Here is a 23,778-nt window from a genome sequence, read left to right on the forward strand (position 1 = left end):
GCGGTGTTCGCGGATATGGAGTACTACCGCGTGAATTGGAGCATGGCGGAGCCGATGAGCTGGGGCAGCCGCACTGGCTGCGACTTTCTGAAAAACAAGTGCAATGCGACCACGAATCTTGCCGGCAATTATCCTCGCATGTTCTGCGATGACTCCGACAAGGAGACACTTCGCTGCACTTCCGACCGCCGTCACGTCGGGACGTGCACCGCAACCATCGTTGAAAACAAGGGGAGTCCTGCGGATAAGGACGTTTGCCCTGTTGTTTCTTTGTGCTTTCACGAAATATTGTCTAGGACAACGTACAATACGTGCTCGGACAAAGGTGTGACTTCTCTCCCTGGGTCGCTGACTGGCGACGGCTCGTGGTGCCTGGATGCGGAATTACTGAAGAAGGACGGTAATGGCCATAAAAGCGTCAAGGGAGTGTGCGCGCAGGTCTTGTGTGAGGAGGGCACAGTGAAGGTGAAGTACAGTGGCAGCAAGGATTTTGAGCCTTGCCCTGAGGGCACTGACATCCCAGTGACGTTGAATGGTTTTGAGCAAGATGGGAAGATCAAGTGCCCCATTTACGGCGAGGTGTGCACCATTGCCGCCAACGGCAGCAGTCTTGTCATTCCGAGAGCGTTGGAGGATGATAAGCGAGAGGAGCAAGAGGAGAAAAGAGAAGAGTCTGTGGCTGCTCCGGCGTTGTCCCCTGGAGCGGAAGCTCTTACAAAGGCGTCTCCTGCCGATTTGCCTGCTGAGGAGTACTCGTCTGAAGAGGGACCCAGTGAAGAAGCGTCCACTGCAGAAGCGTCCATTGCTGAGGCGTCCATTGCAGAAGCATCTCCTCCAGGTAAAAATTCTGAAGCTCCAGTAGTGCAAGCGGCATTGAAGCAGCCTCAACAAGAAAGTGAAGCAGAACAAATGACAGCGGTGGGGGAACCTGCCACTACACAGCAAGTGCCACCGGATTCATCGCAGGAAAATGCGGAGAGGGCGGCGGCTTTGAACTCTCATGCCGTTGGAGAAACAACAGGTGATGCCGGCACTGTGCGTGAGAGGAGGGTGCTGCCGCTGCTTCTTCTGCTGTTGGGACTGTGGGGGTTTGCGTCTCAGTGAGGGGTGACCGACTGCAGCGTGAAACAATTGCGACCTCCCCTGCACAGAATTGCGTCCAAGAACTAATTCTTTTGAAAAACTTTTTTTTTTTGCTTTTTTACTTTATTTACATTTTATAATTGTTTTTTTTCCTGTGCGTAATATAAGGCTTTTTTGTGCGTTTTTTCATTTTTCAATGTTTTTGTTTTTCTTTCAAAAAATATTTCTGTTTGCTGTTTTAATTTTTTATCTCGCCCCCCATCCCTTCTTTTTTTTTGCTTTTGGGGGCAATCACTATGGACGTTTTTTCTGCTCTTCCCTCTTTTTAATTGCTTCTTGCTGCACTGTTCCTGTGAGGGGTGCCGTGTGTTTCCCGCCCAACTGCTCCACTCGCACACCCACCGACACGCTCATGACGACGGCCCTGTGCGCCTCGTCTGCTGCATGCATGAGGAGGGGCCGCGACGAACGGCGCGCTGAGGGAGCCGTGACGTGTGGGCGTGCGACGAGTGCCTGTGGGGCGGAGCACACATTTCTTTCCCTCTTGTTTTGTTTTAGCGGCCAGGGCTGGCAGACACCCGCAGCGCCACACACACACAGCCACACCCTGCCGCCGTGTATTTTAGGATTTTGTTTTGTTTTTTGTGTGGATGTTTGTATGCTGCCACCGTGCGTGATTGTTGATGTCGGGGGCGTACCGCATGTATCGCTGCCATCCAGTTGTGCCTCTTGCTGTGTTGGTGCGTCTTTTTGAGCTTTTTTAATTTCCTGCTTCTTCAGAACACACACACACACAGTCATAATTATTTGCACAGTGCACTGCATGAATGCCTTGGGGACGGCGGTAAGTTGGCTTGTGTGTCCCGTGCTGAGATGGCGAGGCCGCTGCGTGTGTGCCTGTGCGGTGGGAATCACGGCGCCATTGGATGGATGTGTGTGGGACACTCTCTGCATTTCTCTGGATGCCGGCTGCCGCGGCTGCACGATGCCCGCCATGTGTGAAGGTGTTGGCTGCTCTTGGGGTCATTCTTCTCACCTCTTTGTTTTTGCTTTGCCAAGTGCGTGCGCTGCTTGGTGTGTGCTGGCGGGTGACGGACGGTGCCACGATGGCCTCTTCTGACGGTGACAGTCGCTGTGTTCTCGGTACACACCCACGCACCCTTCCTTTTCTCTCTGTGGGAGTGATTGCGGCAAGGCATTGCTGCGAGCGTGATGGGGATCACGACGGCGTCACCCCTCGAGAGGGTCCCGCGCACTGTCGGTTGTGGAGGGGCGAGGCAGTTTGCCTGCAGCTCAACTGACAGAACCGCACAGTCGTTTCATTGCGGTCACTCCGTCGGCATCACCCGCTGCGGTGGTGTCCGCAGGAGCCGCAGCCCCGATGAGGATGGCCTCGTAGTTATCTGGCAGCTCATACCTTCAGGCCCTTCGCCCCTCAGGATTGTCCTTGCTGCTCGACTGGCGCAGCACCGGTCCGACATGTTTCTTCTCCCGGAGTGCAGGCAGGAGAGTGCCCCAGCGACGAGGCTCGTTGGCTGCAGTGACTTCCACCAGGCCTGCAGTGGGCGTGCCGGTGGCGTGGCCCTCTTGGTGCGCCACACCTTGCCGTGCGAGCGCCTGTCTCTGCTGGCACCAACTGCGTGGAGACCACCGCCTTCCGCGTGTGCCCACCGGCCTGCCCCAGCATGCACGTGGTGAACCTCTGCAGCCTTCCATCGGCAATTGCCCACGCTGCTCACTTTGTGGGCACCATTCGTCGCCCTTGTCCTGCAGCGCCCATTGCGGGCGTCCTGAACCTACACCATGAGCTGCGGGATGGTTGCTCACCTTCAACGGCGGCAGGAGAGGACCTCGCCGCCACCCCAGGCGACATGGACTCTGAGCTCTCCGACGACCCGGCACAGGCAACACGGATCAGCGGCCGCCGCGTCTTGTTTCCCGACGTGCCTGCGCAACGCGTACTGCGTGTCTCCCACTGGACGTCCACTTGTTTACATGGACTCGGATCACCATCTGCCATCACACACTGCGGGGACGGAGGACGGCATCCCGCGACAGGCAGGCATGCTGCCACGACGGAAACATGCTGCCTTTGCCCTGCGTGCAGCTGACTGGAATGATTCCACCTCGGCGTGTGAAACGCTTCTGGCCACTATGATCACATGGTTGGAGATGCACCGAGGCACCATACGAGCGGCAAGGCGCAACATCCCGTGCGGCAGCCGTGACAGCTCCACAGGAATGTGGACGGACGGAATGGAGCATGCCGAGTCCACTGCAGCGGCAGCATGCAACGCGCACACTGCCTCACCAGGAGGCAGCCTGCCCCGAGCTGAAGTTGTCCGCAAACGGGAGGACCGCAATCATGCCCTCCGCGGTGGTTTCTCCATGCTGCTGGAGGTCCGTGCAAAGCAGCTTGGTGCCCTCTCGAGCCCAGGCCTGTGATACCCCGAGGCATGGCGGCACCACGTTCCCGCTCTCTGGGATCGGCTGAGCTGCGGTACTCTTGGGACTGCGTCTGTGCTCTGCCTCTGCAGCAGGCAACCCGCTCGTCCGTCACACTGTCCGCGTCTCACGTGCTGCGATCCCCACAGCTGCCTGCACAGTTTGTGCTCGCGTGCCCCCTGGTGACTGGAATATGGATTGGCCCTTCACGCCGTGTGCGCCTGACCCAGCCATCCGCGACTGTTTGCCTGGCATTGCCCCTGGCCCCGGCGGCGTATTGAGTGCGTTTCTGCGCCGTCTTTTACCTGCTGCCCGCTGCTCGCGCTGAACGATGATCAACACCTCCCTCGCCGACGGCAGCCTGCGAAGTTGCTGGGAAATGGGGACACCACTCCCATCCGCAGACACGGAGGGAACACACGCCGCACCGAGAGAGTCATCGGCCACTCACGCTGCTCAGTGTCCTGCTAGGGGTGAGCGAAGGACTGGTCCACTGCCGCCTGTCAGCACTGCTGGCACACCACCGACGTCAGCCTGGATCCACGCCACGACGCACGGCCTCGGAGTTGGTGACGCCTGTGAGTGACGAAGCGGCACGAGGGCTGAGCGGGTGCATCGCTGTGAAGTGCGAGCGTCGCAGGGGCGTCATCCTGCGCTGCACCGTCGCCGTCGCCGCTCTCTCGCCGTCCCGCTCGGCATCTCGACTGCGTTCGACACCGTTGACGATGGGCGAGTGTTGGCCGTGCTCTGCGGGCTCCCGCGCCTGGGCCGTCGCGCCCAACGCTGGTAGCGCAATCACCTGCGAGACGGCTGCGTTGGGGTGAGTGCTCGCGAGCAATATTCCCGACAGCAGCTTCCCTCAGCCGTGGCAGCCCAATGCAGCGTCGTGCGGCCCCAGCTCCTTCACCGCCACGTGGATGGTCTGCTGCGCCGCCTGTACAGCATTCACTTTGCGTCGGCGTTCATGCACGCTGACGACCGCGCGCTTGTTGCGTTGTGTGCGGACCTCCGTGCCTGTGGTGCGGCAATGCCAGCTGCCGGTTCCGTTGTAGCCACATGGGCTGCCGAGCACTGCCTGAGTATCAGCGCCGACAGCAGCGGTGCCGCTCTGTTCTGCATCGCGTCACACCGACAGTCTGACGAGGACACGGCCGACCATCGTCTGGGCGGTGGGAAGCCACGCGTCAATCCCACCCTGTGCGTCTGCTCGGCAATGCGATTGATCGACACCTCAATTTTGTTTTGCACGTCACCGCCGCTGCAGGGCAGACCGTGCCACGCCGCCGTCAGCTGCGGCTGGGCGCAGAGGCTGGTGCGTCCCAGCACACCATGCGATCCTTTCTGGTTGGGTGCGTCCACGGTGCGTTGCACCACGGCAGCGAGGCAGTCGCACCGTGTCGGCCCCCACTCGCCTCCACAGCCTGGAAGTGCGGCACGGCGACAGCCGCACGGCATCGCTCGTCCCACGCGCTTCATCGAAGGGTAACTCTGTCCACCTGGCCGCCAGTCCAGCACCGCTGCGGAGGATCGTTGGGTTCCGCGCACCCACACGGCACGAACGCCTCACACTTCTCCGTTATATTGAGTACGTGCGTGGCGCAGTATGCTCGGAAACCACACCTTCGTCAATACTTGGGAAGGCACCGACGACCATTCTGCTGCCGGGAGATGCCGTTCTCAAGGAACTGCGACGCGTCCGCAGCCACATGAGGATCTCCCCGGACCACATCCGCGCCCCTCTTGTTGAGCACCGAGTTTTGGCCCGGGACACTGTGAGCTGCAGCGGGGTGGGCGTCTTTTAGCCACGGCACGCCAAGGACGCTCTGGACGGTGTCAGACGATCGGCCCTTGAAGCGGCCTGCACCTCTCTGGGACTGTATGACGCAGGCCGCTGGACGGACGGCTTGTTGTCTCTCGCTGAGCATGCATCTGGATCCGCTGCACTGTCACTTTACACCCCGGACAGCCGGGCTGCCTGTGGGGCCTCACCGCACAGCTGCTGGCAGCCTTGCATGCACCTGCCGAGCGGAGTGTCCTGCCAATGAGCATGGCCTCGGACACTTCCCAGTTCCCCGCCTGGCAGCAGCATCCCAATCGCCCACACGAGTTACTGTCGCCACAGACTCCCTCTCGGCGATGGAGTCACTCCGCCTTGGCCCGCTGGCGGTGCACGACGACGTCAGCGAGGAGATTTGTACCGTGCCGCTTTCACTGGCGGATTGAGGTCACACAGCTGACTCCACATTTTCCCCATCACACTGCGGAATCCCACGCAACGTGACAGCGGACGCCGATGCCGTCATGGCACGATCCCTCTCGCAGGACTGCGTGAATGCGTGACACGTGGACTTCCTTACCGCAGTCAGGCGACGGCACTGGAATGGTGTCCAGGAGGAAAAGGAAGCCGCGCACACCGCGTGACAGGCGGCTGTCGGTGTGGCGAGGACTCTATTACTGGTGTTGACCCGGACATCGGTCCCCGAGTGGCGGCACAGCGCACAGGCGCGATGCGACTCCTGCCCACTCTTCGACAGGCCTGCACGCGCCCTGCGGATCACAAGGAACCCTCTGTGTCGGTGGTGCCGTCCCTCCCTGACTGCGGTGACCGGCCCGCCTCTGCCTCCGCCGGAACCTCTTCCCGACATGAGCACCGCAACTCCTTGCCTGCCAGCGAGCGGCGGATTGACGTCCTCCTGCCCAACCTGCGGCAGAGTGCACTTGTCCGTCCACAGTATGAGGGCACATGCCGGACGTGCTCAGCCTGGCGTTATAATAGTTTGCGAGGGCCTCCCATGCGGATGCCACAATGGCGCCACCGTCTTCTTAACAGGTGCCTTGCGCGCAGGTCGCCACCGAAGTTGCCAAGCATGCTAGCAGGCAAGACACGCAGGAAGCACAAACGCGGGTACTCGAGATGGACCAGGCTCTTCCGCCACCGCCTCATCACAGACGCCACGGGCTGCTGATCCCCCGACGGACCACGGGAGACTCTGCCTCATCCACTGCGGGAATGCCTTCGTCGTTGGGAATATGGACTGCGACTGTTTGTGACTGCCCCAGCCCGCACGACGGCCCGTTTGCGACGGAATACTTGCCACTTTTGTACGGACGGCCCTTGCGCTACTCACTCGTTATTGTAGCAGCATACAACCAAAACAAGATAACAAGCTGCTTTGTGATGAATATTGGCTGCACTTCCCGTGGACCAACAATCCGCGTGGTGTGCGGGGATCTCCTTTTTGTATTGTTACTTTGCTTTTGTGTTGCTGTGTGCGCTGCACCTTCTTGTGTGTGTGTGCGCACCCTCCGTGAGGGGTGCAGACACGACGGACCGCTCTCGCCGTATGTACATGCGGTAGAGCCTTGTGTGCCGCTCCTGTTTGCTTCTCCCTCTTCCATCTGTGTGTTGGTGTTGCGGCAGGGCTGTGTGTGTGTGCCTGCTGCCGTGGATTGGAGTGTGTGTCGTGCGTGGTGTGCGGCGTACGGTGCATGCCTGGCTGCTGCCCTCTCCTCATGTGGTGTGCTCTCTCTGTGTGTCTGCCGCACCTCTCGTCTCCCCTGTTGCTCTCCATTCCCCTCACTGTGCAGATCAGCTCCACACCACTGAACGACCACACTCACGATGATGATGACGTGCCGTCTGCTGTGCGCCTTGTTGGTGCTTGCCCTGTGCTGCTGCTCGTCCGTGTGCGCGGCAGCCACTCAGCCTAAACCTGCCGCTTCTTCACAGACGACCACGACGACGACCACGACGACGACCACAACAAAACCGCCGACTACGACGACGACGACCACAACAAAACCACCAACTACGACTACGACGACTACGACAACGACGACTACGACACAGCCACCAAGCACTACGACGACAGAGGCGCCAGCTGTGTCGACCACCCGCGCACCGTCAGGTCTTCGCGAAATCGACGGCAGTCTCAGCAGCTCTGCGTGGGTGTGTGCCCCGCTGGTGCTCGCCGCATCCGCGCTGGCGTACACCGCTGTGGGCTGAAGAGGTGTGTGCGGGCTGTGCGTGCCAGCACCCAACCGCGGGGATTTGTGCGCGTGTGTTGTGGTCCACTGTATAAAATAGGAGAAAATAATGATTGTGTTTTGCTTCACTTGCTTCTGCTGTCGTACTGTGTGCTCCGCGTTGTGCCCCGCATCCGTCACGTTGAACGCATCGCGGACACACTCATAAGCATGCGCACTGGAGCCCTGGGTTTGTTTTTCTTTTCTTTTTAATTTCTGTTTTTTAATTATTGTTTTTTATTGCTTTTTAAACTTGTGGTTTGCGGGGCGGTGTGCGAGCTCTGCAATCGTACTGATTCCATCTGTCTCGTGGTGTGTGCGCTGCTGCTGCTGGGGTGCTGCCATTTGTTGCTGTGCGGTGGCTGTGCGTGGTGTAGCGGCTGTGTCTCCTTTTGTTTTCACATGTTATCGCAAGTTGGCTCCGCAGCGTTAGGCGGCTCCACTGTTTGTGATGATGACTGGCCGTGTGCTCTGCGTCCTGTTGGCTCCTGCAGTGATGCGCAGCTGCTCGTGCGTGTGAGTGACGGCTGCTGCGACGGGGTGCGTGTGCGGCCCGCTGGTGATGGTGCGGTGACTGCTGGGCACGCGGAAGCTGTGATGGCTGCGGAAGGTGGACCCGTGGCCGGTGGCTCTGGACGAAAGGGGAATGTGAACTCTGAGGACAATAGCAATCAGGAAGACGAGGAGGGTGGAGGAAGCACCGCGGGTGAGGGCCACAATCCCACCTCGGGAGGACCACTCACTGCTCCGACGGGGCAGGACCAATCCAGCAGCGACCCACTGCGAAGCAACACTTGCAATCCGTCCGGCACTGACAGCGCGTCTGCTGCTTGGATGCGTGCAAGTGGACCGGAGTCTTTGGGCGGAGGGCACGCTGCAGGCACAGCATCCCCATGCTCCGACGCATCTCAGCAGGCAGCAGGTGGAGTGCATGCTGGTGGCGGGAGGACCTCCCAGGACAGTCAGGCTTCGGAACAAACCGTCACGGGACAGTCACAGGTGCCAGGGACGGCGAAGGAAGCACCGCAGGGCGATGAAGGAGGAGAACCCGGAGCACAACACGAAGCCGATCAAACCACAAAAATGACTGTGATGAATTGTTGCGCAAAAACAGCGGTGGAACAGGAGAGCCACCAGCGGGATCGCAAGATGCACCACGTCTCTATAGTGGCGAGAATGCTCATTATTATTATTTTTCCCTGCTCTTACCGACATGTCTAGCCACACGATGTCACCAGGGTGCCGAGGAGGTGGTCGAGCAGCGACATGAGTTTCCTGCTATGAGGCAGCTGCCATTGGGAGAACCTTTTGGTGCAAAGGTCCTTCTTTATGCCCAGCCGTTGGCGCACAGCCAGAGCGTCTGTACATTCTGGAAGCAGATGGTGCAGTGTTTTCTGCGGGCTAATTGTTGCGCTTGTGGAGGCTGGCTGATCCTGCGGTAGCAGTGATTGTCTCCTGGCACTGCTGCTGCGGTGCCGATCAGCGTCTGGGTTTTGTGCGCAGCGATTTCTGTGCTGTGCTGTGCTTTTTTTGTGTGGGGAAGACCGTGTCGCAGCAATCGCGGTGGAGGTCGGGAAGCGGTGGAGGGCGTTCCGGATGAAGGCACCGATAGTGACCGATGTGGTTCGTGTGTCCCACCAGTGTGGCGTCACAGTGCGGGCATTTCCTTTTCCGACGCCGTGTGGAGGGCCGTCTCTCCACAGGCGGTGCGTCGGCCTCCCTTGTCGTCGGGGGAACAGCTTCCGTCCCGGTGCAGTGGGATCATTGTTGGAGCGCATGAAAGCGGAGTGTTTCGGTGAGATGTTGCAGAAACGGCGTTGGTTCGTGCAGTCTCTCACAGTCCAGTACAGGCGACCCCAGAGCTCGGATTCCCCGCACCCTGCTCATGCAGTGTTTAACCTTTCCTGTTGGTCGAGGGCTTCCTGAGTAATCAGGTGCTTGCCGTCTGGATATGATGGCCTGGCGCCGCCAAGCAGGTAGTGGTGGGTGTTCTGATGCATGGTACTACGCCACTTGTTGGTGAGCTGGGTGTTAATGCATGGCAGCAGTTCCGTGTGCCATATGTGTGCTATTCCATGTTTTCTGTATTGCCCGGTTGCCGTGGTCTGCGTCGCATGATCTGCAGGCTCGTTAACATGTACTCCGCAATGTTCGTAGCAAAACTGCAGCTGCACGGACCAGCCGGCACGCGTCAGCGACAAGAGACGCTGCCAGAGCCGGTCCTCCGTCCAGTCGGTATGACTGCGCGGGCCCTTGGTGACGGCGGCTAGAAGGGAATGACTGTCTGTAACCACAAGCAGGGTTTTTGCCTGTGCTGAATACGATGGACACTCAGCCTTTCCATGGCCGGGAGCAGTGCACGGGACTCCGTAGTGCGGCTGCATGGGCGTGTACCGCAGTTGGTACTGACATTTTCTATTATCTTCGAGGAATGCAGGGATGAGAGCAGTATGCCAATCCCGGCTGACTTGGGGACGTCGACACCGCCATCCGTTGCGAGTATCCACGGTCCCCAGCGATGATGTTGCACCTTGTCGCGGTGTTGAGGCTTTGGTTGCGTATAGGAACTCCGCAGCAGGGCGTTGCTGCGAGCACGACGGAGACCAAGGTGACTTCACCCCTCGAGAAGGTTCCACGCCATGCCCGGTGTGGGGAGGTGAGGCGGTCTGCCTGCAGACTGTCGGACAGAACTGCACGACCGTTTCGCAGCGGTCACTCCGTTGATATCACCCGTGGCGGTGACGTCCACAAGAACCATGGCCCGAGGAGGATGGCTACATCAATATTAGGCAGCTTAACATTGCAGGCCTCTCGTCCGTGAAAAAGATTGCATTTGCTGCGCGATTGGAGCAGCGTCCACCTGACATCGTTCTTCTGCAGGAAATAAGTAACCGTGGTGACGTTGCGACGAAATTATCTGGCCATAATGACTACCTTCAGGCCCGCACTGGGCGCGGTGGTGGTGTTGCCGTTCTGGTGCGCCACTCTCCACCGTGTGGACGCCTGTCGCTCGCTGGCACTGACCTCCTGGAGACCATTGCTGCCCGTGTATTTCCGCCAGGCTGTCCCAGCATTTGCGTGGCGAATCTCTACAACCCTCCCACAACAATTGGTCAATAATCCGCATTTATCAATATCGTTTGTCGCTTGGGCCCGAAGAGATTACCGCGGGTGACCTGAATTTACATCGTGAACTCTGGGACAGTCACATGTACCATCAACGACTGGAGGTGATAATTTCGCCGCTGTTCTAATCGATATGGATTTTGGGCTGGCAAATGACCCGACACAGGCAACACGGATCACACATCGTAATGCCTCGTCCCCTGACGTGACTGCGTATTGCGTACTACGCATCTCCCACTGGACATTCGCCCCTTACATAAACTCGGACCACTGCTGAATATCTTACTTGGTAGAGATGGATGATGGCACTCCACGACTAGCAAACACGCTGCCTTGACGGAAGAAAGCCACCTTTGCCCTGCGTAAAGCGGGTTGGCCTGCTTTTACATCGTTGTGTGAAACCCTCCTTGCGACCGCGCCCACATGGTTGGATCCTCGCGGAGGCATCTTACGAGCAGCTGAGCGCCATATCCCGCGCGGCAGCCGTGACAGCTCCAAAAAAGATATGGACGCACGAAATGGAACAAGCCGAGTCCGCCGCCGAAGCAGCACACGAAGCACACACATTGCCTCACCCGGAGACAGCCTACTTTGAGCCGAATGTACCCGAAAAAAAGGAGGAACGAAATCAAGCCTTACGCCATTGCTCCGCTGTGCTTCTGGAAGCCCGCGCGAAAAGACGTGGAGCCTCACCCAGCCCGAGGTGGCGATATCTTCGCGCCATGGCGGCGCCGCACCCTCATCCTCTGGAATCGGTTGTGCTCCGCACTGATCTTGGCCGCGTATGCGCCCTGCCTCGGCAACAGGCAAATCTGCTTGTCCGTCATTTTGTGCGGTTTCACGTGCCGTACCGCCTTATACTGCTGCTGCTGCTGCTCGCTGCACTCCTTTGGTTCCTGGTGGCTGGGAAATGGATCGGCCTTTCCCGCCGTATGAACTTGACGTGGCCATCCGTGACTCTTTGCTTGGCTCAGCCCCTGACCCCGACAACATGTTGAATGAATTCCTGCATCGTCTCGGGCCCGTCGCGCGTGGCACACTTAGAACGATGATCCACAACTCCTTCGCAAATGGCGGCCTGCCTGGCTCCTGGAAAATGGGAGACGCTATTCCTATCCCCAAGCCTGGGAAGGATCCATGCCGCCCAGAGAGTCACAGACCTATCACGCCACTCTCTGTTTTACTAAAGTTAACCGAAGGAGTGATTCACCGCCGTCTGTCAGCGTTATTGCCGCACCACCCACGTCAATTTCGGATTTGCACCTCCGCGTTCTACGTCGGACGTGGTGGCACTTGTTATCGACAAATTACTCGTGGATTGAATGAGTTTGGCATTGTGGAGTATGAGCGCCCTGGAGACGACGCCCCCACACGACACGCTCGTCGCCATCGCTCGTAGTTTTGATTGATTTTCCGACTGCGGTCGACACCACTGACCATGGGAAGTTATTCTGCATGCTTGACAGACTTCCGTGCCTTGGCCTCGAACCAAACGCTGGCTGCACAACTACCTGCGGGGCCGCTATGTTAGGGTATGCACTCGCGAACAGCACTCCCGGAAACAACTCGCCTCAGCTGGAGTACCGCAAGGCGGCGTCCCGGGACCCCAACTCTTCCTCTACTGTGTGGATGGTCTGCTGCGCCGCCTGGGCAACATCTATTCCGCCTCCGCTTTCATGTACGCTGACGACCTCGCACTTGTTGCCTCAGGTGCGGACATCCATGCATGTGCTGCGGCAATGCGACCGCTCTTGTCTCTTGTGGCCACATGGGCTGCCGAGCACAGCCTAAAAATCAACGTCGCTAAGAGCGAAGCTGCTCTATTCTACATCTCTTCACACACACACGGTCTGACGAGGACATGGTCGATCTCCATCTTGTTAGCGGGAACCTACGTATTCGGTCACGCCCAGTGCGCTTACTGGGCAACACTTTCGATCGACTTCTTAATTTTGTTACGCATGCTTCCACCGCTTCAAAGAGGGCCATGCCACGCCGCTATCAGCTGCGACTGGTCGCAGAGGCGGGCACGTCCCATCACACCATGCGATCCTTTTTGATTGGATAAGTTCATAGTGTGCTATTTCATAATGGCGAGGCAATTGTCCCGTGACTCGTCCCCACTCACCTCCATAATATGGAAGTACGGTACCGCGACGGTAGCAAAACATTCTTTGCCTGAGCGCATCTACGGAAGACACATCTGTCTATTTGGAAGCCAATATTCTTCCGCTCCGGAAGATACTTTGGCGTCGTGCACTCACACAATACGAACGCTATATACGCTTCCATGATCACGAGGATTTGCGTTCCCTTATCTACTCGGAACCTATGCCGCCGTCCATGCATGGGAAAGCAGCGACATCGATCCCGCTTCCGAGAGATGCTGTTATTAATGGATTGCCACGCGTCTGTGACATTATTGGGACACCCCACAACCACATTTGCGCGCCTCTTGCCCAACATCGAATTTTTCCCTGGGACACTGCGATCTGCAACAAAGTGAGATTTTATCAGCCACTCTTTGCCAAAGACGCCTCTGACGATGTCAGGCGCACGGCTTTTGATTCTACTCACTCCTCTTTGGGGGATTGTGATTTTGAATTGTGGACGGACGGCCCTTCATGTCTCGCTGCACTCGCATCTGGATCCGCTGCGCTATTATATGACTCCACCACGACAAATGATCTCCCTGTGGAGGTACATTGTGCAGCAGCTGGCAGCCTCGCATGCTCATATAGGGCAGACTGCCCTGCGATCGAAAATGTTTTTAGACATCTCATACCTCCTTGTCTGGGAACATCCCAATCGCCCACACGAATGCTGGAGGAAACGGACTTCCTCTCGGCAATTGAGGCACCCCGCGTTGCCCACCGACCGTGCGAGACCGCGTTACTGAGTAAATTTGGATTATGCTGCTTTCCTTGGTGGAGCGAGGTCACCCTGTGGATTTTATATTTTCCCATCACACTGCGGTATTCCACGCAATGAGGCCGCTGACAAACAAGCCACGATTGCACGATTCCTCTCGCAGGACTGCGTCACTGCCTGGCATGTGGACTTCCTCACCGCCTTCAAGAGGTTATAATGGAAGGATGTGCAGGAGGAAAAGGAAGCCGCGCACACCGCGTGACAGGCGCCTGTCGGTGTGGCGAGGACTCTATTCCTGGTGTTGACCCGGAAATCGGTCCCCGAGTGGCGGCACAGCGCACAGGCGCGATGCGACTCCTGCCCACTCCTCGACAGGCCTGCACGCGCCCTGCGGATCACAAGGAACCCTCTGTGTCGGTGGTGCCGTCCCTCCCTGACTGCGGTGACCGGCCCGCCTCTGCCTCCGCCGGAACCTCTTCCCGACGTGAGCACCGCAACCCCTTGTCGACCAGCGAGCGGTGGATTGACGTCCTCCTGCCCAACCTGCAGCAGAGTGCGCTTGTCCGTCCACAGTATGAGGGCACATGCCCGACGTGCTCAGCCTGGCGTTCCGATAGTTTGCGAGGGCCTCCCATGCGGATGCCACAATGGCGCCACCGTCTTCTTAACAGGTGCCTTGCGCACAGGTCGCCATCGAAGTTGCCAAGCATGCCAGCAGGCAAGACACGCAGGAAGCACAAACGCGGGTACTCGAGATGGACCAGGCTCTTCCGCCACCGCCTCATCACAGATGCCACGGGCTGCTGATCCCCGACGGACCACGGGAGACTCCGCCTCATCCACTGCGGGAATACCCTCGTCGTTGGGAACTGGGACTGCGACTGTTTGTGACTGCCCCAGCCCGCACGACGGTCCGTTTGCGACGGAATACTTGCCACTTTTGTACGGACGGCCCTTGCGCTACTCACTCGTTATTGTAGCAGCATACAACCAAAACAAGATAACAAGCTGCTTTGTGATGAATATTGGCTGCACTTCCCGTGGACCAACAATCCACGTGGTGTGCGGGGATCTCCTTTTGTATTGTTACTTTGCTTTTGTGTTGCTGTGTGAGCTGCACCTTCTCTTGTGTGTGTGCGCACCCTCCGTGAGGGGTGCAGACGCGACGGACCGCTCTCGCCGCATGTACATGCGGTGGAGCCTTGTGTGCCTCTCCTGTTTGCTTCTCCCTCTTCCATCTGTGTGTTGGTGTTGCGGCAGGGCTGTGTGTGTGTGTGCCTGCTGCCGTGGATTGGAGTGTGTGTCGTGCGTGGAGTGCGGCGTACGGTGCATGCCTGGCTGCTGCCCTCTCCTCATGTGGTGTGCCCTCTGTGTGTGTCTGCCGCACCTCTCGTCTCCCCTGTTGCTCTCCATGTCCCTCACTGTGCAGATCAGCTCCACACCACTGAACGACCACACTCACGATGATGATGACGTGCCGTCTGCTGTGCGCCCTGTTGGTGCTTGCCCTCTGCTGGTGCCCGTCCGTGTGCGCGGCAGCCACTCAGCCTGAAGTTGATGTTCAAGTTTCTTCCAGTACGACAACGGCGACTACATCACAGCCACCACTCTCCGAGGAGAAGTCCACACCCAAACATACTGTGGGTGCCGTTCCACTGCCTTCAACATCAGATCCATCACAGGGGACCGCTGGCCAGCCAGGGTCGCCAGGTACGGGTTCCGTTCCGGATCAGGGAAACGTTGGCGGACCGGGACCAGGTGTGACCGCTGGGGAACCGCAATCAAATGAGGTGTCCAATAATTTACAGGCAGAAGGCAAGGACGGTATGACAGGAAGACAAAATGGCACTAATACATCCGCAGACCAAACAGTTTTGAACGACGATGATTCTCCTCAGACTACGACAACGACGACTACGACAAAGGCACCAACAACCACAACCACCACTGCGCCAGAGGCACCAAGCACTACGACGACAGAGGCGCCAACTACGACGACGACCACCCGCGCACCGTCACGTCTTCGCGAAATCGACGGCAGCCTCAGCAGCTCTGCGTGGGTGTGTGCCCCGCTGGTGCTCGCCGCATCCGCGCTGGCGTACACCGCTCTGGGCTGAAGAGGTGTGTGCGGACTGTGCGTGCCAGCACTCAACCGCGGGATTTGTGCGCGTGTGTTGTGGTCCACTGTATAAAATAAGAGAAAATAATGATTGTGTTTTGCTTTACTTGCTTCTGCTGCCGTGCTGTGTGCTCCGCGTTGTGCCCCGCATCCGTCACGTTGAACGCATCGCGGACACACTCATAAGCATGCGCACTGGAGCCCTGGGTTTGTTTTTCTTTTCTCTTTTTTAATTTCTGTTTTTTAATTATTGTTTTTTATTGCTTTTTAAAATTGTGTTTTGCGGGGCGGTGTGCGAGCTCTGCAATCGTACTGATTCCATCTGTCTCGTGGTGTGTGCGCTGCTGCTGCCGCGGTGCTGCCATTTGTTACTCTGCGTGGTGTAGCGGCTGTGTCTCTCTTTTTGCTTCCCTCTCTGTTGACGGGGAGTTAGTTTTGCTGAAGGCTGCACGCAAGTGACAGGAGTGGTGGCGATGATGACTGGCCGTGTGCTGCTGGTGTGTGCCCTCTGCGTGCTGTGGTGCGGTGTATCTGGAATTGCGGCCGATGATGCTGGCGATGGCGATGTTGTTGTTTCTGGTGGGGACAACAAAAAATTGGAGGAACAGAAATTGTCATCCCCAGTCATACCGGGCATGAAACCACAAGCGCCAGAAGTTAAAGAAGAATCACCGACCCGACGTTCAGACGATGTTTTGGAAGAAACGGATGAAGCCGTTGTTGAGCGAGATGAAGCGGATCGCCGTGGAGTTGGAGTTGATGGTGAAAAAGTGAAAACCGTTCAAAAAGGAAGAGGTGAAGGGGCGTCTGAAGGCGATTCAGCGACAGAGGCGGAATTGCACTTAACCGAGGATGAGATCTTACGGCTGCCGTCACCGAATGGAGCAAAAGGAGGTGAAAAAACGATACCCTCCAACGACACTCCACCAGAAGAAAAAGTTCAACAAAAACAAGAAGATCCACCGAGTTTGTTGCAGAGTGAACCCGGTGATCCCGCGAGTGGAAGGGGAGTTCCGCCGGAATCAACGGAACATAAACCACCCGCATCAGGAAACCCAAGTTCAGAAACAGAAACAACAGGAATTGAGAGGGTATCAACACCCACGCATGTGCGAGAATCCCCGAGAGTAACGGAAAAAGAAGTTGTTTCCACTGAACATGAAAGAGAAGATAAAGAAGGGTCTGGAGGCAATCCAATTAAAGTGACAGACGTGCGGTTGCCTGAGCCGCAGGAATTGCGGTCAAAGTCACTGGATGGAACCCAACGAGTTGAAACGGGGGTACGCCCAATTAACAGTTTGCCAGGGGATCAAAATAAACAACGAGTTTTGGTGAATTTGTCGCAGGGTGAATCAGCCAACGATCCACCGGAGACAACTCCACAATCCTCTTCTACAGGTGGACATCGTGTTGAGAACAGTCGTACGAATGAAGATGGCGCGAAGAATACTGAAGGGTCAGCTGCTGGAGAAAAGAAGGACGACAAGAAAGGACTCGAAAAAGATGTTGTTCCGACAATCAGTGAGGGGAAAGTACAGCCGCCAGTCACGACAGCCGCCAGCACGAGTGAGACGGCAATAGATGGCGACAGTAAAGGCAGCCCCACAGCAGCTACGGCCCTGCAGTCTGACGATGACACAGAAAGTAATCCGGCCAAGAACGACTTGAGCCAACCCTCCAGTGAAAGAACCGAAGAGCTCAGTACGACTCCCGATCCTGAAGACGCATCAGAAATCACAGAGAACGCGGCCGCTGAAAAGGCAGGAATCCCAACAACAAAAGCAATCGCCACAGCCAAAACAAATGACACGGTGACACCTGGCGGCAGTGACAGCAGCACCGCGCTCTTGCACACCACCTCCCCTCTTTTGCTTCTTCTTCTTGTTGCGTGTGCGGCTGCTGCTGCGGTGGTGGCCGCGTGAGAGTGAGGGAGAGCGAGCCGTGCACCGCCCGCACACACACCCGTCTTTCACTCACTCTCTGCGTGTCCCCTTGCATGGACTCTCGCCCTCACCTCATCCCACGAGGCACACACATAATGTGCCCATTGTATATATGCATGCACACCCATGCAGGCCCGTTGGTGCTCTCTTTTGCACGACACGCACCGCTGCCGTCCTGCGTGGCTGCATGGGCGGAGCACCGTAACTGTTTCTGCTTTGTTTTTATTGCATTGAGTGGGCGACCTCTCTCTCTCTCTCTCTCCCTGTGTGTGTGTGTTTTGCTTTACGGGAGAAATGGGAAAGTGTGTGCGCTGGTCGTCCCACGCTTTGTCTTTTTGTTTTGTTTTTTGTTTTTCTTCTTTGAGTCTCTGCTTGTGTTGTGGGTGCGTGCACCGATTGCACTTTTATTGATTGGTGGGTTGCTTTGTGGACGCCTGATTTTTTTTTTTTTTGCATTCTTATACGGTTTCTCTCTTGTTATTAGTGTGTCAGCCCCTTGTGTCTTTGGCAAGCCACCAATTGCTCACTTCCACGTACACCTTGCGTCAGTGGGTCCACGTCACTCCGCGGCCTGCAGCGCTTCTGGTGCTGCTGTTGATGTTGCCTGCGATGTGATTTGCCGGCGGTTGCCGCGTTGTCATCCTGACGTATCCCTGTTTTCTTGTCGATGTGGTGCCTGCCGACAACGCGCGGCAACTCCGGTTGTGGTGAGGGTCGTGCGTCTCAGAGCGCAGGATGCGTCGCAGGTGTGCAGCCTCGCTTGTAAGCACCGATGGGTGTCTGTCCCCGTGAAGACGTCATCAACGGCCCCGGGTGACAGCAGGAGGCACTGCGGCATTTTTTATTGTTTCACAGCGACTTTATTGGACGGTACTTTTGCTTTGCAGCTCTTGGGGCCTTTGTGGGAGAAGGTGGGAGGCTGAGGGCATTAGGACTGAATTCTTTTGAGTGGCTGCATTTCTTTGACTTGCGGCCAGTCGTGGCATTCTTTTGTGGTTTGGCAGCCCGTCTCCTTTTTTGCTTTCCACCGCAGCACGTGGAGGCCACTGATCCGAGGAACATTTGTTTGACCGCGTGTAAGCCGCTGCCGTGCGTGGAGGTGCATGGAGTGACGACTACTTCTGTTTGGCGTGTCGCGGTATGTTGGAATGATGTTTGGAAGACTTGTGAGGGGTGTTGTTTGTGGTTTGTGTGTCTTCTCTGGTGGAGCCGACATGTGTGCGGGGATTGTGGCATTGTTGGCTGACAGTTCCCCGTCACTTTTCAGCATTCCTGGATGTGCTGAGGAATGACGGCTGGCGACCAGCGTGTTGGCACTGCCGGTGGGAATAAGTGCATCGGGAATAGGCCATTTTCTCTTTTCCGTGCTGGAGCCGATGAGCTGGCACGAGGGCACCGGCTGCAGGCTGCTTGCCAGCACGTGTGAGCAGCGGATCCATGCACACACCGACGCTCATCGCAATGGCTTGTGCGATCACAGTGGCCTTTTGTGGCGTGCTTTTATGAACGTCAGTCCATCGAAGAATGCGTGAAGCAAACGGCTGACTGCACACGAGGAAAATAAGTGCGTGCACTGTGCCGTGTTTCAGCGTCGATGGCAGAGCGGCAGGAAGCCCGTGCTGGCAACTGAGATCTTTGCGTCGCGAGGGATGTCAGTGCTGATTTTGGATCGTCGAGGGTGAAGTGATTTTGCTGCTGCCCGTGTGTGTGGCCACTCCGGCAGAGGGCGAACGCAAACGGGAGGGATGCAGGCGCTGCGTGTGTGTGTGCAGGTGCCATGCAACAACGTCACAACAAACATGCTGCGACTCGGTGACCCTCACATCGTTGTGGTCCTCACGAGCGGCCCAGGCACGGCCCACACCGATGCACTTAGTGGACGGAGTGAGGCATCTTTTGAGGCGCAGCAGGGAACAGGATGTGTTGACGCAGCCACGACGTGCATGGAGTGTCACGATGGCACAGTCAGCTGTGGCTGGTGGAATATTTACTTCTCGGAGGCAACAGAGAGAGTGAGAGAGAGCTGCTCCTGCTGCTGGCGTCGTTGCTGCCTTTTGTGGCCTCCCATGCCGATTATTATCTGTCCGCTGATCATGGGTGGTGTGCCTCCACTAGTGACGTCGTCTGCAGGCATTTCACAGCACCAGTGAAACACACATCACGTCGCATGCTTTGGCTGTGGATGTGGTGTCGTGCATGCAGCCGGCATTATTTTGCCCGACTCCTTTTCACTGCTTTGCGACAAATAGATGCGTCACCGCCCGAGCCATTCACTGCAGCTCCGTGTGTGCTGTGCTGCCAGCACAAGACTCTCCTGTTGTCTGGCGCCTGGCTGACAGTCAAACACCACTGCGTTGGGACATGCAAGGATGTGGACTGCCGCTCACGGTGTTGAGCACCGCTGTTTGGATGCGGCGGCCACACGAGCGGATGTATTGTGGCACAATCAAATGCGTGAAATACGCGGAGTCACAGCGGCTGCAATAATATTGACGGTGTGGCACCACGGAATGTGTGAGGGGGTGATGCATGATGAATCACAGTGGGCGGCATGCGAGGGAAGTGCACCGCGACGGAGCGTCACCCCGCCCTCAGCCTGCAGGGGAATGTGCACCCACAAAATATATGGACGAGACACCACCAAACAGTCATGCCCTTCCATGCACCAATAAATAGGAGCGAAGGTGCGTTCTGGTGTGTGGGAGTCCACTCACATATTATTTATTACCACCGCAATAAACGGTGAGGAATCATGTGCCACAGCAACGAAGGAAGAAATAAAAACGTCTATTGCAGCACCTTACCAGCGAAAAGCAGGAACAACACAAACCGAATTATTGGCTGCACCAACACAAGAAAAAAATGCACAAGAAGAAAAAAAAGAAATTGTGTACCCTGCAGTAATCCCAACACACGACCCAGGCATGAAGGTTTGCCTTCTGGAAAAAACAAAACGCATGCGGACATCTGCCAACATCCAAAGAGAAACACAAATAAATGGTTGCTTTCTTTATGCCATTCCCTGCGCTTATTTTTGAGTGTGCGTCTGCTGCGGTGGTGGCCGTGCCTGCATGAGATGGTCTGCGATGAATGTGGACGAAGGCCTACTGCAACATAACAAGTTGCTTTGTGGTGAATATTGGCTGCACTTCCCGTGGACCAACAATCCACGTGGTGTGCGAGGATCTCCTTTTTTGTATTGTTACTTTGCTTTTGTGTTGCTGTGTGCGCTGCACCTTCTTGAGTGTGTGCGCACCCTCCGTGAGGGGTGCCGACACGACGGACCGCTCTCGCCGCATGCACATGCGGTGGAGCCTTGTGTGCCGCTCCTGTTTGCTTCTCCCTCTTCCATCTGTGTGTTGGTGTTGCGGCAGGGCTGTGTGTGTGTGTGCCTGCTGCCGTGGATTGGAGTGTGTGTCGTGTGTGGTGTGCGGCGTACGGTGCATGCCTGGCTGCTGCCCTCTCCTCATGTGGTGTGTCCTCTCTGTGTGTGTCTGCCGCACCTCTCGTCTCCCCTGTTGCTCTCCATGTCCCTCACTGTGCAGATCAGCTCCACACCACTGAACGACCACACTCACGATGATGATGACGAGCCGTCTGCTGTGCGCCCTGTTGGTGCTTGCCCTGTGCTGCTGCCCGTCCGTGTGCGCGTCAGAGGATGAGCCTGAAGCTGCCGCTTCTTCCCCGACGACCACGGAGAGCACAACTCCGGCATCACCCTCGACACTTGCTCAGAAAGGTAATGTGTCGGGCGCGGAACGTGGAAATACTGCAGGAACGGGAGGTGGTACGACCGATCCGGAACCGAAATCAAGTGATACTCTCAATAAGGTACAAGAAGAAAGTACGGAAGAAAACTCAGGGAAAAAAAGTGTCACGACAACATCCACAGAACAAGCAATTAAGAATGTCGATGATTCCACCGAGACAACCACGACGACGACCACAACAAAACCACCAACCACGACGACCACGACGACAACAAAATCACCAACCACGACGACCACGACCACTGCGCCAGAGGCACCAAGCACTACGACTACAGAGGCGCCGGCTGTGTCGACCACCCGCGCACCGTCACGTCTTCGCGAAATGGACGGCAGCCTCAGCAGCTCTGCGTGGGTGTTTGCCCCGCTGGTGCTCGCCGCATCCGCGCTGGCGTACACCGCTCTGGGCTGAAGAGGTGTGTGCGGGCTGTGCGTGCCAGCACTCAACCGCGGGGATTTGTGCGCGTGTGTTGTGGTCCACTGTATAAAATAAGAGGAAATAATGATTGTGTTTTGCTTCACTTGCTTCTGCTGCCGTGCTGTGTGCTCCGCGTTGTGCCCCGCATCCGTCACGTTGAACGCATCGCGGACACACTCATAAGCATGCGCACTGGAGCCCTGGGTTTGTTTTTCTTTTCTTTTTTTAATTATTGTTTTTTTATTGTTTTTTAAACTTCTGGTTTGCGGGGCGGTCTGCGAGCTCTGCAATCGTACTGATTCCATCTGTCTCGTGGTGTGTGCGCTGCTGCTGCTGGGGTGCTGCCATTTGTTGCTGTGCGGTGGCTGTGCGTGGTGTAGCGGCTGTGTCTATCTTTTTGCTTCCGTTCTGCGTTGACGGGGAGTTAGTTTGTGCTGAAGGCTACACGCAAGTGACAGGAGTGATGGCGATGATGGCTGGCCGTGTGCTGCTGGTGTGTGTCCTCTGCGTGCTGTGGTGCGGTGCCGGCGGTGGTGGACTTGCTGAAAAAACTCAGGATCGTTTGGATACTGCGTCCGAAGAGAGCGAGAGTCCTAAAAAAAACAAAGATACTGATGGTAGCGCTGGAACAGATGGCCCAACCGCTAAAACGAAAGCTCCACAAGCAGCAGACCGAGGGTCGAAGGAGCAGGAGGGCACAGTGGAACAAGCAGCAGCATCGGTGCCAGGCGTAACGGGAGCGGGAGCGGGGATGGAGACGGCACCACAACCCGGAAGAGAAGCAACAGAATCGGCAAAAGGAACGAGGGGAAACAAGGAGGAAACGAAAAAAGAAGAGGAGAGTGAAAAGGAATTGGAGGAGGGAGAAGAGGAAGAGGAAGAAGAGAAAGAAAGGGAGAAGGAAAAGAAAGAAGAAGACGATACCGACGCCAAAAAGGGGATTTCAGCAGACAGTCAAGAGCAGCGAAGTTTACCATCTGGTGCGGAGGGAGCATCGAATCAAACAAAGCCTAAAAGCGCTCAAACAACTGACGTCAATGACCCCGCAGCTGAGGGTGCAGGGAAAAGAAAAGAAAAACAAAATGAAAATAAAGAAGCCAATCCGAAGAAAACACCAGTCGAGGCCACAGCAATGAAAACGACAACGGCTACCCCTGGCGACAGTGACAGCAGCACCGCGGCCTCCCACACCACCTCCCCTCTTTTGCTTCTTCTTTTTGTTGCGTGTGCGGCTGTTGCTGCGGTGGTGGCCGCGTGAGAGTGAGGGAGAGAGAGCCGTGCACCGCCCGCACACACACTCGCCCTTCTCTCTCTCTCTCTGTGTGTGTGTGTCCCCTTGCATGGACTCTCGCCCTCACCTCACCCCACGAAGCACACACATAATGTGCCCATTGTATATATGCATGCGCACCCATGCAGGCCCGTTGGTGCTCTCTTTTGCACGACACGCACCGCTGCCGTCCTGCCTGACTGCATGGGCGGAGCACCGTAACTGTTTCTGTTTTGTTTTTATTGCATTGAGTGGGCGACCTCTCTCTCTCTCTCTCTCCCTGTGTGTGTGTGTTGCTTTACGGGAGCCATGAGAGTGTGTGCGCTGGTCGTTCCACGCTTCGGCTTTTACTTTTGTTTTCTGTTTTCCTTCTTTGAGTCTCTGCTTGTGTTGTGGGTGCGCGCACCGATTGCACTTTTATTGATTGGTGGGTTGCTTTGTGGACGCCTGATTTTTTTTTTTTTTGCATTCTTATACGGTTTCTCTCTTGTTATTAGTGTGTCAGCCCCTTGTGTCTTTGGCAAGCCACCAATTGCTCTCTTCCACGTACACCTTGCGTCAGTGGGTCCACGTCACTCCGCGGCCTGCAGCGCTTCTGGTGCTGCTGTTGATGTTGCCTGCGTTGTGATTTGCCGGCGGTTGCCGCGTTGTCATCCTGACGTATCCCTGTTTTCTTGTCGATGTGGTGCCTGCCGACAACGCGCGGCAAC

General features: G+C 56.7%; 8 protein-coding genes across 8 annotated transcripts, besides 10 other annotated features; all 8 read left to right on the top strand.

Annotated features, from left to right (window-relative positions):
* Positions 1–17,328: a sequence feature (areas not merged during assembly with more than two copies in the genome that could not be assigned to a particular haplotype).
* Tc00.1047053510477.10 (surface protease GP63, putative) lies at positions 16–1,104 on the top strand (the record flags this gene model as incomplete). The annotated part of the gene is made up of 1 exon (XM_805811.1): positions 16–1,104. The coding sequence occupies one exon, from the start codon at positions 16–18 to the stop codon at positions 1,102–1,104; it is 1,089 nt and encodes a 362-aa protein (XP_810904.1).
* Tc00.1047053510477.20 (uncharacterized protein) lies at positions 5,407–5,751 on the top strand (the record flags this gene model as incomplete). Its single annotated transcript, XM_805812.1, has 1 exon — positions 5,407–5,751. The coding sequence occupies one exon, from the start codon at positions 5,407–5,409 to the stop codon at positions 5,749–5,751; it is 345 nt and encodes a 114-aa protein (XP_810905.1).
* On the top strand, positions 7,151–7,534 carry Tc00.1047053510477.30 (mucin TcMUCI, putative; the record flags this gene model as incomplete). The annotated part of the gene is made up of 1 exon (XM_805813.1): positions 7,151–7,534. The coding sequence occupies one exon, from the start codon at positions 7,151–7,153 to the stop codon at positions 7,532–7,534; it is 384 nt and encodes a 127-aa protein (XP_810906.1).
* Positions 7,258–7,398: a microsatellite.
* Positions 7,746–7,802: a sequence feature (T-rich).
* On the top strand, positions 7,957–8,775 carry Tc00.1047053510477.40 (uncharacterized protein; the record flags this gene model as incomplete). The annotated part of the gene is made up of 1 exon (XM_805814.1): positions 7,957–8,775. The coding sequence occupies one exon, from the start codon at positions 7,957–7,959 to the stop codon at positions 8,773–8,775; it is 819 nt and encodes a 272-aa protein (XP_810907.1).
* On the top strand, positions 15,015–15,668 carry Tc00.1047053510477.70 (mucin TcMUCII, putative; the record flags this gene model as incomplete). The annotated part of the gene is made up of 1 exon (XM_805815.1): positions 15,015–15,668. One exon carries the CDS (start codon positions 15,015–15,017, stop codon positions 15,666–15,668), a length of 654 nt encoding a protein of 217 aa, XP_810908.1.
* Positions 15,449–15,556: a microsatellite.
* On the top strand, positions 16,144–17,592 carry Tc00.1047053510477.80 (mucin-associated surface protein (MASP), putative; the record flags this gene model as incomplete). The annotated part of the gene is made up of 1 exon (XM_805816.1): positions 16,144–17,592. One exon carries the CDS (start codon positions 16,144–16,146, stop codon positions 17,590–17,592), a length of 1,449 nt encoding a protein of 482 aa, XP_810909.1.
* Positions 17,329–18,194: a sequence feature (heterozygous, non-Esmeraldo-like haplotype).
* Positions 18,195–21,244: a sequence feature (areas not merged during assembly with more than two copies in the genome that could not be assigned to a particular haplotype).
* On the top strand, positions 21,193–21,792 carry Tc00.1047053510477.90 (mucin TcMUCII, putative; the record flags this gene model as incomplete). The annotated part of the gene is made up of 1 exon (XM_805817.1): positions 21,193–21,792. The coding sequence occupies one exon, from the start codon at positions 21,193–21,195 to the stop codon at positions 21,790–21,792; it is 600 nt and encodes a 199-aa protein (XP_810910.1).
* Positions 21,245–23,778: a sequence feature (heterozygous, non-Esmeraldo-like haplotype).
* Positions 21,540–21,626: a microsatellite.
* Positions 22,019–22,053: a sequence feature (AT_rich).
* On the top strand, positions 22,262–23,056 carry Tc00.1047053510477.100 (mucin-associated surface protein (MASP), putative; the record flags this gene model as incomplete). Its single annotated transcript, XM_805818.1, has 1 exon — positions 22,262–23,056. One exon carries the CDS (start codon positions 22,262–22,264, stop codon positions 23,054–23,056), a length of 795 nt encoding a protein of 264 aa, XP_810911.1.
* Positions 22,655–22,716: a sequence feature (GA-rich).

This window comes from Trypanosoma cruzi, genomic scaffold, assembly GCF_000209065.1.
Source record: "Trypanosoma cruzi strain CL Brener 1047053516761 genomic scaffold, whole genome shotgun sequence".
NCBI classification, from domain to species: domain Eukaryota; phylum Euglenozoa; class Kinetoplastea; order Trypanosomatida; family Trypanosomatidae; genus Trypanosoma; species Trypanosoma cruzi.